This window comes from Bos grunniens, chromosome 13 (genome assembly GCF_055505025.1).
Source record: "Bos grunniens cultivar Pamir isolate PY7600 chromosome 13, Bosgru_T2T1.0, whole genome shotgun sequence".
NCBI classification, from domain to species: domain Eukaryota; kingdom Metazoa; phylum Chordata; class Mammalia; order Artiodactyla; family Bovidae; genus Bos; species Bos grunniens.
The window spans coordinates 64,745,532-64,761,195 of NC_141177.1; the positions used below are offsets into that span (position 1 = coordinate 64,745,532).

Here is a 15,664-nt window from a genome sequence, read left to right on the forward strand (position 1 = left end):
CTGCAAAAGACGAAGCTCTTACCGTTTCTTTTGGAATCTGCATCTGGCTTGGCTCTGCATTCTAGAAGAATTGAAGAAAAACATAAATACAGACTGACCAAAGCCATCTTCAACACACAGGGAGACACAGCTTTACTTTCAAGGAAAAATTGTTTTTTCTTAAGATCAACAAAATTTATAGGTGATCAAATTATGGTTGATATATTACTCTGTCTTGCAAAGTTTCATTGATATGGTTATGTTATTATCTTGTGTGTGTGTGTGTGTGTGCTGTTGGGGGTGGTTCTTTTAAAATTTTTCTCTAGATGTAAATTTTTAGTTGCTCATTTGGAGTACATCATGAATTTATTACTGGGAGGAAAACAAATCCTACAAAACTGCTTCTCTATTCCTGGCACTGTTTCTAATTTTGTTTTCTAATTTTCCTAACTAAGTCTAAATTATAAAGTATATTGTAATTTGATAGCTAGGCCAGATAATAACAGTCTGAACCACAGTCTGAACCGCAAGCATTATACTTTATAATATTACACAGGTTATAAATGTGATATGGTTTTCATGTACTATAGAGTTGCTTTAATTAATATAGTTATATGGTTGACTTACTAAAAAGGTACCTATTGATAAATTTTGCTTTAGACATAGAATTTAAATACAAACACCCCAAAGAAAGGAAAAGCGTTCTGTTAACTGGATTGAAAGATCATTTTAAACACCACCCCCCACCTTTAAGTTTTCAGAATTTTCTTTTTTTAAATCTTGTATAGCAGCTGCAATGTGAATAATAAACTGACGGCCTACTGGCTCACTCCTTAATGAAAAGCTCACAAGCAATAAATTAAATAACCAAGAAAAAAAAAAAAGAAAGCAGCAGAAGGGGAAAACAGAAGCCTGGAAGATCAAACTTGGGCCAGGAGAACCTGATTAACCTTAAGCTGGTCTATGCTGGCAGGAACTCAGAAAAGGCTGTAGGAGCAGCAGTTAAGCTTTGGCAACCTAATAATGCCAACTATCACCCAGGCTCAGACACACTGAGGAAGGGCTAAAGCTTCACTGCATAGAAAGTTCAGTCTTTTTTTTTTTTTTTTAAGTGCTCATTTACAATTTAATAGAGACAACTCCAGATTTAGGATCAGGTGGCATTTTAAGCACAAAATTGGATAACAGTGGGGGGAAATGGAAAACTGAATTTAAATTGAGAAATAATGCATTAAACATTTTTAAACAGAAATAAAGAAGTTTTTGTCATTTCTTAAAATCTATTTAAAACACAAGTGTTCAGTTTTCAGCCCTATCACAATCTGAAATTGTGTGTCACCAAGGGATGAGATATTTCCATGACTAAAAGGTATTTGTTATATAATAAAGGGGAATTTTTACTAACCATGACACATCTGTATTTGAAGGATTAGCCTAAGAGAATTAGGGTAATCAGAAGAATTTTGAAACTGCATCCCTAAAACCTACCCACTCTAGTATATATGGATTAATTATTGTTTAAAGCTAAAAGCTATCTGAAAGACAGGTTAAATGCCCTAAAATGACCCAACTAGAATATCTTTTGAAATATATCAAATACCACTTGTTTTTGAAGTAAATTGATTTTCCTACTACATCAAAACAAAAAAATTAAGGTGATTACTTATATTACCAAGAACCATGTCAATTTAATATACATATTTCACTCACATCAATACTGCACAAATACCAGTATCTAATATTTAGATACATTGACATATGTATAAAAAGTGAAATAAATAGTTTGCAAACAAACCCCTTTTCTTTTATGTCATCCCAAATAATGTCTATATTAGGAATTAATGCCCCCAGGGCTTCCTGCATCTCAGGTCTTTTTACTTTCAGTAAGACTATTTAATGAAGGCCCTCTTTTTCATACAACAGTAAGCAAGCATGTTTATTTGGCTTAGCTACATGTACCATGAAAACTTGAAATATGAAAATTTGTCATATGTAGTGGAGAATATGGCAAGCTTTCAATAACAGCCTTTGAAGTGACAGTTATGGAATAATCGACATCTCTGTATTCAATCAGTTCATCTAAAAGTGTTCAGTAATAAACATTTGCTGTCCTAGAAAATATTCCTGCAATTTGATTTTCAAATATTCTTGCATGCAACATTGTGGATATTTATTTCCAAAACGGAGGAAATGTGAGTAAAGAATGCTTATATTATGTTAAGGCTGAAAGATATATAAAATGTAGAAATGGCCTGGAAAATGTTTTAATAAACATTGGCTAGCAGGTAGCTAGCCCAGATCCCTGACTCATGTGTGTCGGAAACCATTCATCTGCTCTGAAGTTACACACCAGTTCCCTCGGGTGGAAGGCATCTTCTTGGCGAAAGACCAGAAGGCTCACAGTCCCTTCCATCTTGGTGCTTCTCAACAAGGAAACAACTTCCTCCTGGGATTTGCCTGCAAGATCGACTCCATTAACCTAAAACAAACAAAAAGTTTTCAGCAGTGATACCACACAAACAGATTAACAGGAGACGAGACACATTCTAGAACTGACCATGTCTGCCATGGAACAAGACTCATTGCATGGTATATTCTGCCCTGATATGGTAATCACCAGGCTGCTGGGGCTAATAATGAAAGGCATACCAGTTATCTTTAAGCAAAGCAGGAAACAGTCAATCTTTCAGATCTCATCAATAAATCAAAAGCATAGCCACTAGCACATTAACAAGTAACCAGAGATACAAATATATCTACAATGCCACATTGGCACAAAACCTTCTATTTTTGAATTGAGATTCTGTGATGCCCTATTCATCACAGATTTTCTTATATCAAAATTAAAAAGTGCCGCCCTTACAAGGGTAGTGCTGCTACTGCTGCTGCTACTAAGTCGCTTCAGTCGTGTCCAACTCTGTGCGACCCCATAGACGGCAGCCCACCAGACTTCCCCGCCCCTGGGACTCTCCAGGCAAGAAAAACACACTAAAAATATTTTGGTAAAAGCATCTTAGCTTTCATTGAAATGTTATTGAAAATTATGACAATAACTTTTTATCACTAAATAGCAAACACAGAAGAATCTCTACAAAATAAAAAGAGGGCAAGCAGTATTTCATCTCAAGATTTTTCAATGTTTTAAGAGAATTCTACCAGGAAAAAAAAAAGACAGAGATAGATTTTAAACAACCACATCCTGGGGAATCTCATCACTGTTGTAGAAAGTATAATAACATTATCAGCAACAGGACATAGCTAACAGAAATGAGAATGAAATTTCTTTTAAAAAGTATCCAATACTACTCTCTTCAGACAGAAATAACATTGAGTTAAGGCAATTAAGTGTATCACTTAAATAGTAACATCAAAACTTTCCTGTAGTTAAAATATGTTTTAGAACCTTTCAGTAGTAACAGGTTTAAAGAAAGCAAAAATTTTCTAGATCATTTTAAAAAATTAATCACATGATACTTGTTTTAAATGTACAGGCTTGAAAATATCCTACTCAGAAAACATTTTTGCCCGTGGAACTGTTGGTATTCTGTAGATATACTGTTGGTATTCTGTAGATATAACTATGGATACTATAAAGTTAGGGTAAAATATGCTTTGACAGCTAGAGAAAAGAAAGCCTAATTCTGAAGAGTTACAGGTCGCAGGCCCTTCCATTCCATAAAAGGTAGAGCAAAAGCCTCTGTAATGTGTCACCAAGTAAAGCGAGTACATGATGAAAGGGAGACACAAAAATAAAGTGATTACTTTCTGCGAGGAAGAAGGCGGCAGGGGCGGGGGGTGTGCAAGGAGAGGCAGGGAAAAGGACAGGGAGACAGACTGGTTTTTTTATTTAGGGGCAAAAAATAACTAGGCTCATGTCCCAGATGAGACACTTTCTAAATGAAACAAGCTACGGCTACAAATGGGGACTAATACCCACCCTCACTCATAGCCTGAGGACAAGAGGCTCTTTCAGCAAACAATATCAGAAACACAATTTGTACTCAAACCTTTCTTTTCATTGGGCTTCTATCTGTATCCCTTTAAAACGTGGTGTCATGCTAACAGACAAAGAGGAAAGAGGAAGATTGAAGGAATCTAGGCCTGAAGTGTATATGCGGGAAAAAATCTGGAAGCTATTCCTTGGTTTCATTACTTTTCAAAAAATCTTTAGGAGGACAGCTAGAGCTGGAGAGATTCAAGCTACATATGAGACTACAAGTTAAGAAAAAAGGATAACATCATAAACATTTACCTTAACATTAGTATATTTTTTAAAGTATAGTTGATTTATAATGTTGCATTAATTTCTGATGGACAGCAAAGTGAGTTAGTTATACACATACATATACACTATTTTTTAAAATAACCTTTTCCAACTCCATGCTCCCCATGCAGAAGGCACAGGTTCAATTCCTGGTTGGGGAACTAAGATCCTACATGTGCACAGCACAGCCAAAAAGAGAAATTACTCTTTTCCAAAGAGGGCATATATGGATACGTACAGTTGATTCACTTTGATATACAGTAGATATTAACATAACACTGTAAAGCAACTATACTCCAATGAAAATTTTTTTAAATAATAAAATAAATACTCTTTTTCATTATAGTTTATCATAAGATATTGAATATAGTTCTCTGTGTTGGACAGAAGGACCTTGCTGTTTACCCCTTCCATATATTTAAAGTTAGTTTTTGAATGCTAGTTAATAATTACAAAACACAGCACTTACCACTAAAAGACTGTTTTCTAAGGAAAACACTAAGAAAAACCACTAATAAGGTGCCCTCTTTCTCAATCATCTTCACCTTAATTTCTACATGCACAAAACTCAGGCAAACAGAAATTAGCCATCCTACGTATGTCAAAGAGAGCCTCGAAGACCAATGAACCGAAACCCATGAGGTACAGAAAGGAAACTTTGAAAAACTATCTTTTTTTCCCCCCTGACATTTGATTTTTATGTCTCAATTCATTCTCCACGCTGACATTTCCAAATTTCCTTGTTCTTCTCATCAAGACACACTGTTTTCATTTACTTCATTTGTCTCTGCTCTGATTCCAGAGGAGATAACATTTCTATACTGCCAGACATAAATTTAAAGTCATCCAGAAATATAACCTAACAGACACTGTACTTACATAATGACAAATGTTATGTTATCTCATAAACCAAATGTCCAAGTAACTAAAAATTTATGAGTGAACTAAATGAAAGACATTTCTCATCAAATAACAAGGAGAAATGTAAAACTGAAGCGGAAATACATTGTTTTAGGATGCATACTACTTCTAAAATATATAATTTAATTTCAAATTTTATGAAAATGTTAGGAAAACCTTGACCCTTCAAAAGAGAGCTTTTCAAGAATTATGGAACTTGGGATGCGGGAAGCTACTCACCTCTATGAGTCTATCACCAGCCTTCAGCCGGCCATCTTGGATGGCAGCACCCCTTGGGAGGATGTTTTTCACATAAATTGGTGCTGAGCCACCTATTGTTACATCCCTGGAAGTGATGCTGAATCCCAAACCTTCTGTACCTGAATGTATAACAGGCAAAAAAAAAAAAAAAAAAGGCGAGATTTCACAGGTAAATACACATAAAGAATTTGCTATTATTCTCTACTTCATCTTGACACAGGTATCCATTTTCACAAAGGTATCCATTTCTTTTAATACTCTAAAATTTTTTAATAGATTTTCAAAATAGACTAAATTGTAGCAGGTTTAAATGGTACATATATGAAGATTCATTAGTCTAAGAAGTAATGGGAACATACTCAGGTGAAAATAATATACAAATATGCCTGCTGAATGTTTTTAAATCTTTGATTATGAAAATAAACAATTTCTCTACACACATACACACACACACAAAACAAACCCTTCTTTTAAAATTCATATTATCTCAAATATCAAGTGTTATTGTGCAATAATGGTATTCAGATTTGAAGGGTAGGCAGTAAAGAAAAGGAAGAGAACAAGTCTAGGATGATGGAAAAGAAACAGTGAAATGTTTCTAGATATGGATAACAGGACCTCCCCAACTGACAGGATAAACCATATTATCTTTGCCTCATTCTTTGCTAATTCACCTAAATCTTACCATGTATATTTCTTTAAAACAACAAAAGCAAATTGCCCATCTGAAATCATAGCTACCAAGTCTGAGGATCACCATCTAATGTTTAAAAGTACTGAAACCAATGACACAATTACCCATCACTGTGCTGGTTTGTATAATTTCAATTCCAGGCTCTTTGGCAGCTTTCTCAACAGGCACCCTTGTAAGTTCAATACAGTGAAAAGTTCAATGCAAAAAGTTCAAAATCAATGAAACCAACAATGCAGCGAGTCAGAATAACTCAGGATAAAGTATGGAGATAATGACAAATTTCTAAGGATTCACAGAATTTTTATCTCTTCCAATGATGATTAATTTCTACCAGAGTTTCTTAAAGAGTTACTTTTTAAGGTATTGGGTTCAATTCCAGTTAAATTACATGAGGACAAATACTTGTTCATGAAGGAAGAATAAAGAGATGTGTAAAGGGATGAAAAATCTTTATAGAAGAATTCGTTAATTGGATGTAGCACTCAGTAAAAAATGGTAAGTAAGGGTTTGAATCTCTAGGTAAACAACCATCCATGGGAAAATAAATATGAATAAAAATGTGGGTTAAAGAAGAAACAAAGTAGAAATGAAAAAAAAACATGGTACTTATAACAAAACCTACAGCAAATATTCTCAAATTCAAATAAAACATTCATTTACTTCAAGTCTGAAATCACTTTAATGTGCCTGGGCTGTTACTTTCTTAAGCCTTTTGTGAAGAGTTGAATGGCATATTGTCTATATGAAATTTTCCTAATTATTCTGCTGGGACTTTTCCATATGTCTCTGTGCTTTCATGAAACTCTAATGACTTGCAATAACATTTATTAAAAAAAATCTAAATGATTCTCCTTCTGTAATATTAATTTCTATGAACTACAAAGACTGATTGTTATATGAACCTCAATACTATTAAAATATCAGCAATAACCCCTAAATCTGTAAGCCAAAAGTTCAGACAATGACCTTTCAAAGAAAGATAAATAGATATCAATTTTCATTTAGCAAAGCCAACAAAACATTTTGCACTGACTGAAATAGATCACTGACCTTCTCCTCTGACTTTATTAAAAAGCTAATTTCTACAAAAGAGCAGGGTACTTGAGAATGCCAAAATGACAATAAATATTAAGAAATCATAATTATGGAAGGAAGTACATAGGAGCTATTCTCTTTTGACATGTTATATGACACAGTTCCAAAATTATGCCAAAGAATCATTATAATGAAGCCTTTCCTTAGGATTGACCTCAGTTTATAAAGAGCTTCTGTCATTCAAATTGTATCAGTTAACTTTGAACTGAATTTAAAGTTTAACACTGACAAACACTATGTTTTTGATGTACTTCCTTAAAAATGTTAAATGCAACAATAATAATTAGAAAAAATAGTATCTGTTAACTAGAATGAAAGCTTATCCAACTTCAATCATTAAAGCATCTATATTTAGTACTTAATCCAATGAGCATTCTTTGTCACCGTTGTTTAGAGTGAACACAGTTTGTTTGTTTTTTTTTTTATAAAATATTTGTAAGTATTGGCAGAATGCACAGGCAGTTTCTGCCTTTTGCCATATAATCTCATATTTAATAAATGAAAATCAAGCCAGATTCTATGAGGCTCCATATCAATTATATAACTCAAGGTCAGAAAAATGTTTAAAAGAAAACCATTATTTCTATTTTATGTTGAGCGAGCATAATCTTTCTAAATTAGCTTCTGTAACATATGTAATTAGCTTCTGTAATACATGTAATCATTTATTTTTAAATACCATCAAAATAAACTATTCATTTCTGTATTCAAAAGAGTGATTCCTTTAATGGCAAATAAGATTTCACTTCATTTAAAAAGTTCATACTAGATCATAAGGTGGTAATATAACAATTGTATATTAAACGATGAATATGCCTATATCAGAGTAAAAAGGCAGAGGTACTTATGAACTAACATCTCGGTGACAATGGAAAATATTCTTCCTCTGTTGAGAGACCCCAAGCAGAATTTTATGTTGTATACAACTCTATTTGTGCTCCTTGATATGCTTTTGCTTAAAAACCAAGTCCTGTCATTTACCTGATATTCCTGTATTAACAGGAGGAGACGGGTTTAAGCTGATATGATTCTGTATTTGTAAGAGGCTTCAAAACTGGAGTGAGACTGTCAATTCCTGATCAGGTCAACCAAGTATTTGGAGGTTAAAAAAGCCAGTCACCAGAAAGAAGGCTTTTGTGGTTCACATAAAGTCCAATGAAAGAGTATGATTTAGGAAGGAAATAGGAATCTCAGAGTTTACAGCACTGGAAACCCTACACCAGATGAAAAGAATTGAATGGTCTCAGTGTCAGGATAGGGAAAAGTTTCTAGTAAAAATCTGCCACCAATGGCCACGTGACTTGCAGCAATCACTCAACCTCTCTTGGGTTCCTTTCCAACTAACCGTGGGAGATGGTTGACCTCATAAAAGGAGAAACATTCTTTATAATGACACCATTTTGAGGGACATGATTTAAAAACACATAAAAATGCTCAGCTAGAAGGGATGATTAACGGCAGTGTCTGAGGGGACAGTGACAGGGAGTCAGAAAAGAGCCTAGCAGTTTGCTTGCTCTGAGTCATGGAGAAGGCCAGAGCAGACACACGTCACCCAGCACGCAGGGTTTTCTCATCTGCAGGTGGAGATCCTTACAAAACACACTGATGTAAGGCATGGGTGAAGTATTAGCCAGGGCCACTCCGATTCTCCTTGGCACATTAAGAAAGGGAAGCAACAGGATATTCTAGAAGAGTAGGAGACAAGGGGCCAAAGGCCTCCAGCATTCCACCAGGAATCGCCCATAGCTCCAAAGGACTCAATCCCTCTAGTTCTCTTGGACATCAAATGGGGCACTCAAAACAGTCAAAGCCTCCCTGTTGCTTTGGGCTTGATGGTAACATCTGGAATCCTATTTCCTTCGCTGTCAACAATTATACTGCAGTCATAACCACTACCTCTTTCCTAGAAACATCAGGTTTAAAGCCTTATCCTCTGAACTTGTAGATGTAAATTTTTATACAGCAAAGGGAATCTGAAAAGCATAAAAAAACACAACTTGAAATACTTTCTTTAAAAGTCATGTCAGTTGTAATAATGAGATAAGACTTAAGGTGCTTGGGGTTAGTTGACAGAAAGCTGACTTGACGGGAAGATCAGTTGTACCTTTCTTGAGCTGGATGTTAAGCTTCTTGCCAATTTTTTTGGTGTTGTAACCACTGCTGGGACTGAACACATGGTGTCCTGCCAGGGCCGGAGCGGCAGGTGGCTTTCCCGAGGGCTGCGCGCTCTGAGGTAGGAGTCGGGGGTGAGGGTCCGCGTGCTCGGGTGGGGGGTTCAGCCGGGACACCCTGGGCAGAGCCTGCGGCCCTGCGCTGGTCACGCCCCTGTGATCCACATGCTGGCTGTCAGGGCTGAAGCGGCTCGAGTAGTAATTATTCCTCTCGCTTTGGGACAGTTGTTCGTACTGCTCTTTATTGGCTGCAGGAACCACATGGAACCAAATGATGGATGTCCGCATGGCTTGGCGAAACATATGTTGTGCTCTGGGTTTGAGGAAGAATGGAAAGTTAGCAAAAAAAGACTGGCAAACTCAATTAAGTGTATGCATTAAGCAACAAGGATGGACAGACTTTGTTGAAACTAAAAACAACCCCAATATAAATTTTCATTCTCAAAAATGACAAAACTGTCTACAACTACAGTTGAAATGCTGGTTCCTGCACTGTCAATCATTCGGTTACACCGTAGCTTTAAGCATAAGAGGTATTATCATTTCAATATTAAGAGAAATTAAATATAACCTCTCTATAACATTATCCAATAGGACTTTTAAAAATCATTATTAAGTATTTCCTTGCAAGGAGACCAATCGAGTTTTTAAAGAAACATACTTAAAAATACACTTAGAAAACTATACAAAGTGACGATCTATTATTTATTGGAAAAATTAATCCAAGTCTCTACATGCAAAAAACCCTCAAGAATGCCAATACAGCTTCAGTGACCCAAGAGCAGTTGGTCGCAGTGCAACTCCAAGACCAGTACAAGAAGCTCCTCCGTTTCATCTGGATCCCTAGTCAGGTCTTAAACTGGGTCCTCATGATTCCTGCTCATTCTTGCCTTACTTGATAGGAACTGGAGAATTTGTAGCTTTTTAATTGAGTAAGGGCTTGAATCAAGATAAGGAAAATCTGCCTGCTTGTCATGTTATGTGTGACAAAGTTGGTAGTATGAGCTAAAAGTATAATAAAAACTAGCAACCTGGTGAATTTTCCAGAAGGTGAGGAAGTTGCCAAATTGTAAAGCCTAAACTGGGCCCATAACATCTGAAGAAGTGCCGTTAAAGACTATAGTCTAATGGTAGTGATTACCTGGAGTTTGATGAAATTTTTAAAAGCTAGAGAATGGCAGAAAATTCCCCTCTCCGGCAGGAAGGCAAAGACCACAGACACGTGGTCCGAGGCACTCCCATGGCCTGCACTCCGTCATGCCTGATGCAGAAAAGAGCAGCAATGAGGCAGCCCACACTTACTGTTCAAATCTTCTATTTCGAAGGTCGCCATCATTAATCCTGACAATGCAATCATTCTCATGAAAAAGGTTTTCTTGTTCAGCTTTACCACCTTTCTCCAATCGTTTTACTAATAACCCCAGGGTTCTGGAACATTAAGAATGCAAATCGTTACACGTGTAATATTGCCACTGTGCACAATACCCTACTGCTTTAATGTTGGTATTATATTTACAAAGACTGCCTAATAAAGGGGTGCATTAAATAGCTATTCAGACATTTTAAAATAACACCAACACAAAAATCATGATGGTATAAATGGTGCATAGAAAGGGATCTTTTCAATAAATATGAGCAATTGTTTCTGGAGTGTCAGAGTTATGCTTCTGAAATAAAGTGTACACTTCTCTCTATGCTTACAAATGCTTCCAACAGAGTGGGCCTAATGGTTTGGTGGCTGAGGCAGCGGGCAGAGTGAATGAGCATGGATTTGTGAGCAGTCTGGCAGTTTCCTGTTTCAAGCCAGCTGGTACAGTGCTGATGGCAACCCCAACTTTCCATGAAAGGAAAGGTAAGGAGGAGAAGCTAACCTGGGTGCATTGCACATTTGAGAAGGAGAATTGGGAAGATTTCAAAAATAGAAGAGTTTCCATTCCTGGCATCTGAATTTGATATTGCCTCATGTTCTGAATTTCAAAACTTGTTAGGTCTCCCAGAAGTACGTAATTTGTTGCCATAATTCCCTTCGGAAGAAAATAGGAAGCCAGGGACAAGTTCCAATCTTGGCAGTCACCATTCAGCTCTCAGTGTTAAGTCAAACTTCAAGTAGAAAGAAAAGCCCGAGTGAACTTTTAGAGACCAAGATGGACGGGGGAAAAAGATTATTGCAAATGTACTTGGTCTGGAGCACCAACTCCTTGGCTGACAGGATGGACATTCTATACACCCCACAGAAATAGCAAACACTATATATGATTACAGCTTCATAAGTAACAGGAATCCTCACCTAGTCCTGATGCTCTGATTTACTTGACGGTTAGATCTATTCTGTATCATGATCATGTTAAAATTTTTATGAATTTACTTTCAGTTTGTCCCCAGCTTAGATTTTCTTTCATAATCCTAATATTTAAAGACATAAAAAATACCCATATGGAAACTAGCATTTAGAATCCTGCATAAAGTTGAAGACACCAAATTTCCAATCACCTATCTGTATCTTCCCTCGGAATACAATCTGCAGTATGTACTGTCCAATAGAAAGATGCCCCAATATTGGAGACTGCATCCTGCTTTTAAACCTTTGAGGTAATTGTTGCTGTTGATCTCACTGCCCTGTCACTGTCACTTACACACACTCTTATCTCTATTGTTGCCCTGTCAGCTCCTGGAAAGTGGGGAACATGGGCCTGAGCTTGTAGTAAGGTCTTGACAAATGAAAACTGAATGAATGGGTGCTTAGGTTTATCTGAGGCAAACAAGTCTCCCAACAAGTTTTTGCAAAATAGAATAAATGAAATAAAACGCAGAATCAGATCCTCTTTTCATGATGGTATCATTTATACCAAATACAGGACTGAGCTGAAATGCATTGAGGTGAAGGCCCTTTTGTTTTTGGGGTGTTATTCTACAGTTTAACCCTGTTTCTTTGACGAATACTTACTGAGTCACTATTGATGTCATTCTAATTTTTATTATTAGATATAGTGAAGAGGCACAGTGTCTTACTATGGTTAAGTACACCTGCTGCAAGAACTAAGAGGAGATGACATTTACATGACATTTACATTGCCTTTTGGTCACGTTAATACCTGGGGATTAACACCCACTAGTGGAAGAGCCTAAGAAACGCGGTGACTAGTGAGAGATACGGCGGGGTCACTGTTAGTTACTTGCCGTCATATACTGGAACTGAATCAATATAAAACTCCTCTAAGCTCAAAGGTAAGAAAAAGTACACTGACCCAGCAGCGTGAGAGGAGCTGTCAGAGTCCCAGCTTGGCAGGAAGTGATGTCTTACTGTGCGTCACCAAAGTGCACAGTAAGTGTAAAGTGACCCCTAAAATGTAATCAGGCCCACAGTGTACCTTCCTAAGCTTTCCTGTGATTTGTCTGTGTCTATGCGCTTCCCAGGTGGCTCAGTGGTAAAGAATCCACCTGCCAATGCGGACACACAGGTTTGATCCCTGAGTTGGGAAGATCCCCTGGAGAAGGAAATGGCAACCCACTCCAATATTCTTGCCTGGGAAATCCCATGGACAGAGGAGACTGGCAGGATACAGTCCATGAGGCCGCAGAGTCAGATGGGAAAGAGTGACTGAGCGCGCACACACGCATGGGCAACTGAACAAAGTGTTCTATCACATCATTAAGTTATACCCAAGTCTCTGTTGAGTGGGACAAAATAACAAGAGAAATCAAATTGAATCACAGTTATTGGTAATAGTGGAACCAGAAGAAGACATGAGGCCACTTTGCCATCCAAGCATCCACATGAGAGCACAGCAGAAAGAAAAGATGACTCAGCCACCCACAGGCAATCCTAACAGAACCACGACTTGGTATCACTTCTGCTGCTAAAAGCTGCCTCAAAGGACCAGCAACAGTTCTTTCAAGTTCATGTGTTCAGCCCCTGAGTAAAAGCATGCCCTACCAAGAGTCACTCCAGTTAATTAGTTTTTAATCACTGAGATCACGAGCAATTTCTCAATACAGTTACAACATTGCTGTGATCTCAAGTGTCTAAAAATTATTATGTTTTTATATATTCTGAAGTACTTTGTGTATTCTGAAATAGAATATTTTTAGGGAAATGGATAAAGTCAGACCAAGTTTAATGGAAATTACTTAGCAGGTAGCTAGTATGAGTCATTTGTTTAAATTTATAAATGTATCTCCAATAAAACCTTTCAGTATCTATAACAGTTTAAATAATCTAACTTGGAAATCTGTAATTTAATTCTACAAGTGGCATTAATATTCTTCAGATGAATAGGTCCGTGGATTTATATTCATCTGGATAATCATTTTTCTTTTCTTAAATCTACTTTTCCCCCCATGGGAATCATTCCAGGATAATAATATACAGTAAAAAGGCCTGACATGCTTCATTCATGGAATGGCTTGTCTTTCTATACAAGCTCTCTTATACAACCAAATGCTTGAGTAATCCTCACAAACAGTAAAAACGCTACAAGTCAAAAACAAGTATGCTATCATATTTACATGAAACATTGCCAAGGTTTATTAAATGAGTTTTTAGAATCCAATATTATTAAAGTAGTCGCAGAAACCTCAGAATCCTCTTTCACAGCACTAGAGACTAGAGAGCTGATGGGGTGGTTGAGGGTGGGGGGGTAGAGGAGCAGAAAGGGAAAAATTTCACCCTGAGTGACACAGCAAGTGATCAGGGAAACAACAGAACAGACTGAATTAAGGAGACGTCAGTAGCCTGCTGATTTCCAAGTACTTGACCACACTATTAGAATCATTCTCTTCAAAAGAATGGATTAATTGAAAAGGAAAATGGTACAATCTGCAAAATTATCCTATTTGCTTCACTAGGTGAAAATGATTACAAAAGGAATGGGAATGAACCGAACGATCAAAAAACTTCACAAGAAAATTGAACTGATAACATGACAGCCAAACAGAATGAAGAGGACCCTCTGAAGGGAAATCAATGGGAAGTAATAACAGAGATTTTCATCTTCCTGGAAAGTTGTGTCTGCCAGCAGAGACGTCTCCACCCCTCCTGCCCCCACTGCCCACGAAAAGGCAGTTCAGACAGTATTTATAATTAGAAACAAATTTTAGGAGTCTGTTTTGCAAATTCAACCAGCAACTAAGAATTCCCTCTAAAGGAATAAAGAAGCGAGTGCCGATGCTGTTGTGATTCCCTTAACACTCTTATTAGAGAGAATAATTAAAGGTCGTGAAGGTCAGAGCGTTTTGGCATGACTCTATGCCAGAGTAGAGAGTGGTTTTCCTTCTTGGCAGTCAGTACCAGAATTCCTTATTAGGGCAACCACTTTTCATCAGAAGAAACCACTTTGCGAAAGATAGAAGAGCGAGGAGACGGAGAAGAGGAGTCGGGCCGTGGGGAGGGGAGGTAGCTTGGGGAAAGGATCAGGGGCAAAGCACCAGCCTGACTGTGCTGGAAGGTGCAGGAGGACAGAGCGGGGCATTATCAACACAGAGGGAGGTCAGCTCTGGGAAGCCACAGCACCAGGGCTCCCGGTTACATGGGGCAGCACCTCCTCACCTCCTGCATGAATTTAGACTGTGCTGGAAGGTGCAGGAGGACAGAGCGGGTCATTATTACACAGCAGGGAGGTCAACTCCGGGAAGCCACAGCACCAGGGCTCCCGGTTACATGGGGCAGCACCTCCTCACCTCCTGCATGAATTTAATGTGAACCCGACTTGGCAAGATGCTTTCTGGGCAAGTGGATTTCTCCTGGTAAACTGAAAACATCCCCCAAACTACCTCTCTTCCCTGGTCCCTCTATCTTATCAAAAATTTAGGGGAAAACACACTACGTCCGCTATGTACAAATCCCACTTCTGAATGAATTTCCTACATTAAAAAATATGTAAATACACACATATTTCTTTGAAGTCTTTCACCATGGCTTTTGTACAATGTTTCTTATCCCCAAAAGGGGGCAAAGAAGGAGAATACAGCCCCAGAGAGCCAGCCGTGGAAAGGCAGCATCTCTGTACATGATTTTGGATGCATAATTAGAAATTTAACTGCTTAGATTATATTAAGGATTGCACCACTACATTTTTACAAGGTTCATTAGCCTAATTATACACTTAATTAAAACAAACTCAGTCACACATGTTAACATTTTCAATCCTAAGTATAAATTACAGCCAATGATAAAACTGAAAATAAGTAACAAATGTTTTATTGACATCTAAATTGGCTGAGCAAGTCTGAGTTTTGCTTTGATAACGTAAACTCCCACAACTGCCACCCAGCTGTATGGAAATGATCATAATTCATCTTAAT

The 15,664-nt window shown here is 37.4% G+C and overlaps 1 protein-coding gene and 1 long non-coding RNA gene across 51 annotated transcripts in view; one reads left to right on the top strand and one right to left on the bottom strand.

Moving 5' to 3' along the window:
* Positions 1 to 15,664, bottom strand: part of PARD3 (par-3 family cell polarity regulator) — a 579,141-nt gene that overhangs the window by 235,421 nt on the left and 328,056 nt on the right. For 35 of the 50 annotated variants that reach the window (XM_086334618.1, XM_086334607.1, XM_086334603.1 and 32 more), the window contains 5 exons: positions 10,667 to 10,792; positions 9,298 to 9,677; positions 5,384 to 5,523; positions 2,330 to 2,458; positions 23 to 61 (listed from right to left, as the gene is read on the bottom strand). In XM_086334618.1, the coding sequence (XP_086190744.1) occupies positions 23 to 61; positions 2,330 to 2,458; positions 5,384 to 5,523; positions 9,298 to 9,677; positions 10,667 to 10,792 (814 nt within the window). The remainder of the gene's footprint in view (positions 1 to 22; positions 62 to 2,329; positions 2,459 to 5,383; positions 5,524 to 9,297; positions 9,678 to 10,666; positions 10,793 to 15,664) is intronic. The other 15 variants (XM_086334597.1, XM_086334624.1, XM_086334622.1 and 12 more) reach the window with 1 other exon arrangement.
* On the top strand, positions 11,081 to 14,530 carry LOC147361116 (uncharacterized). Its single transcript, XR_015139777.1, has 2 exons — positions 11,081 to 11,216; positions 14,210 to 14,530. It is a non-coding gene; the product is annotated as an uncharacterized LOC147361116 (long non-coding RNA).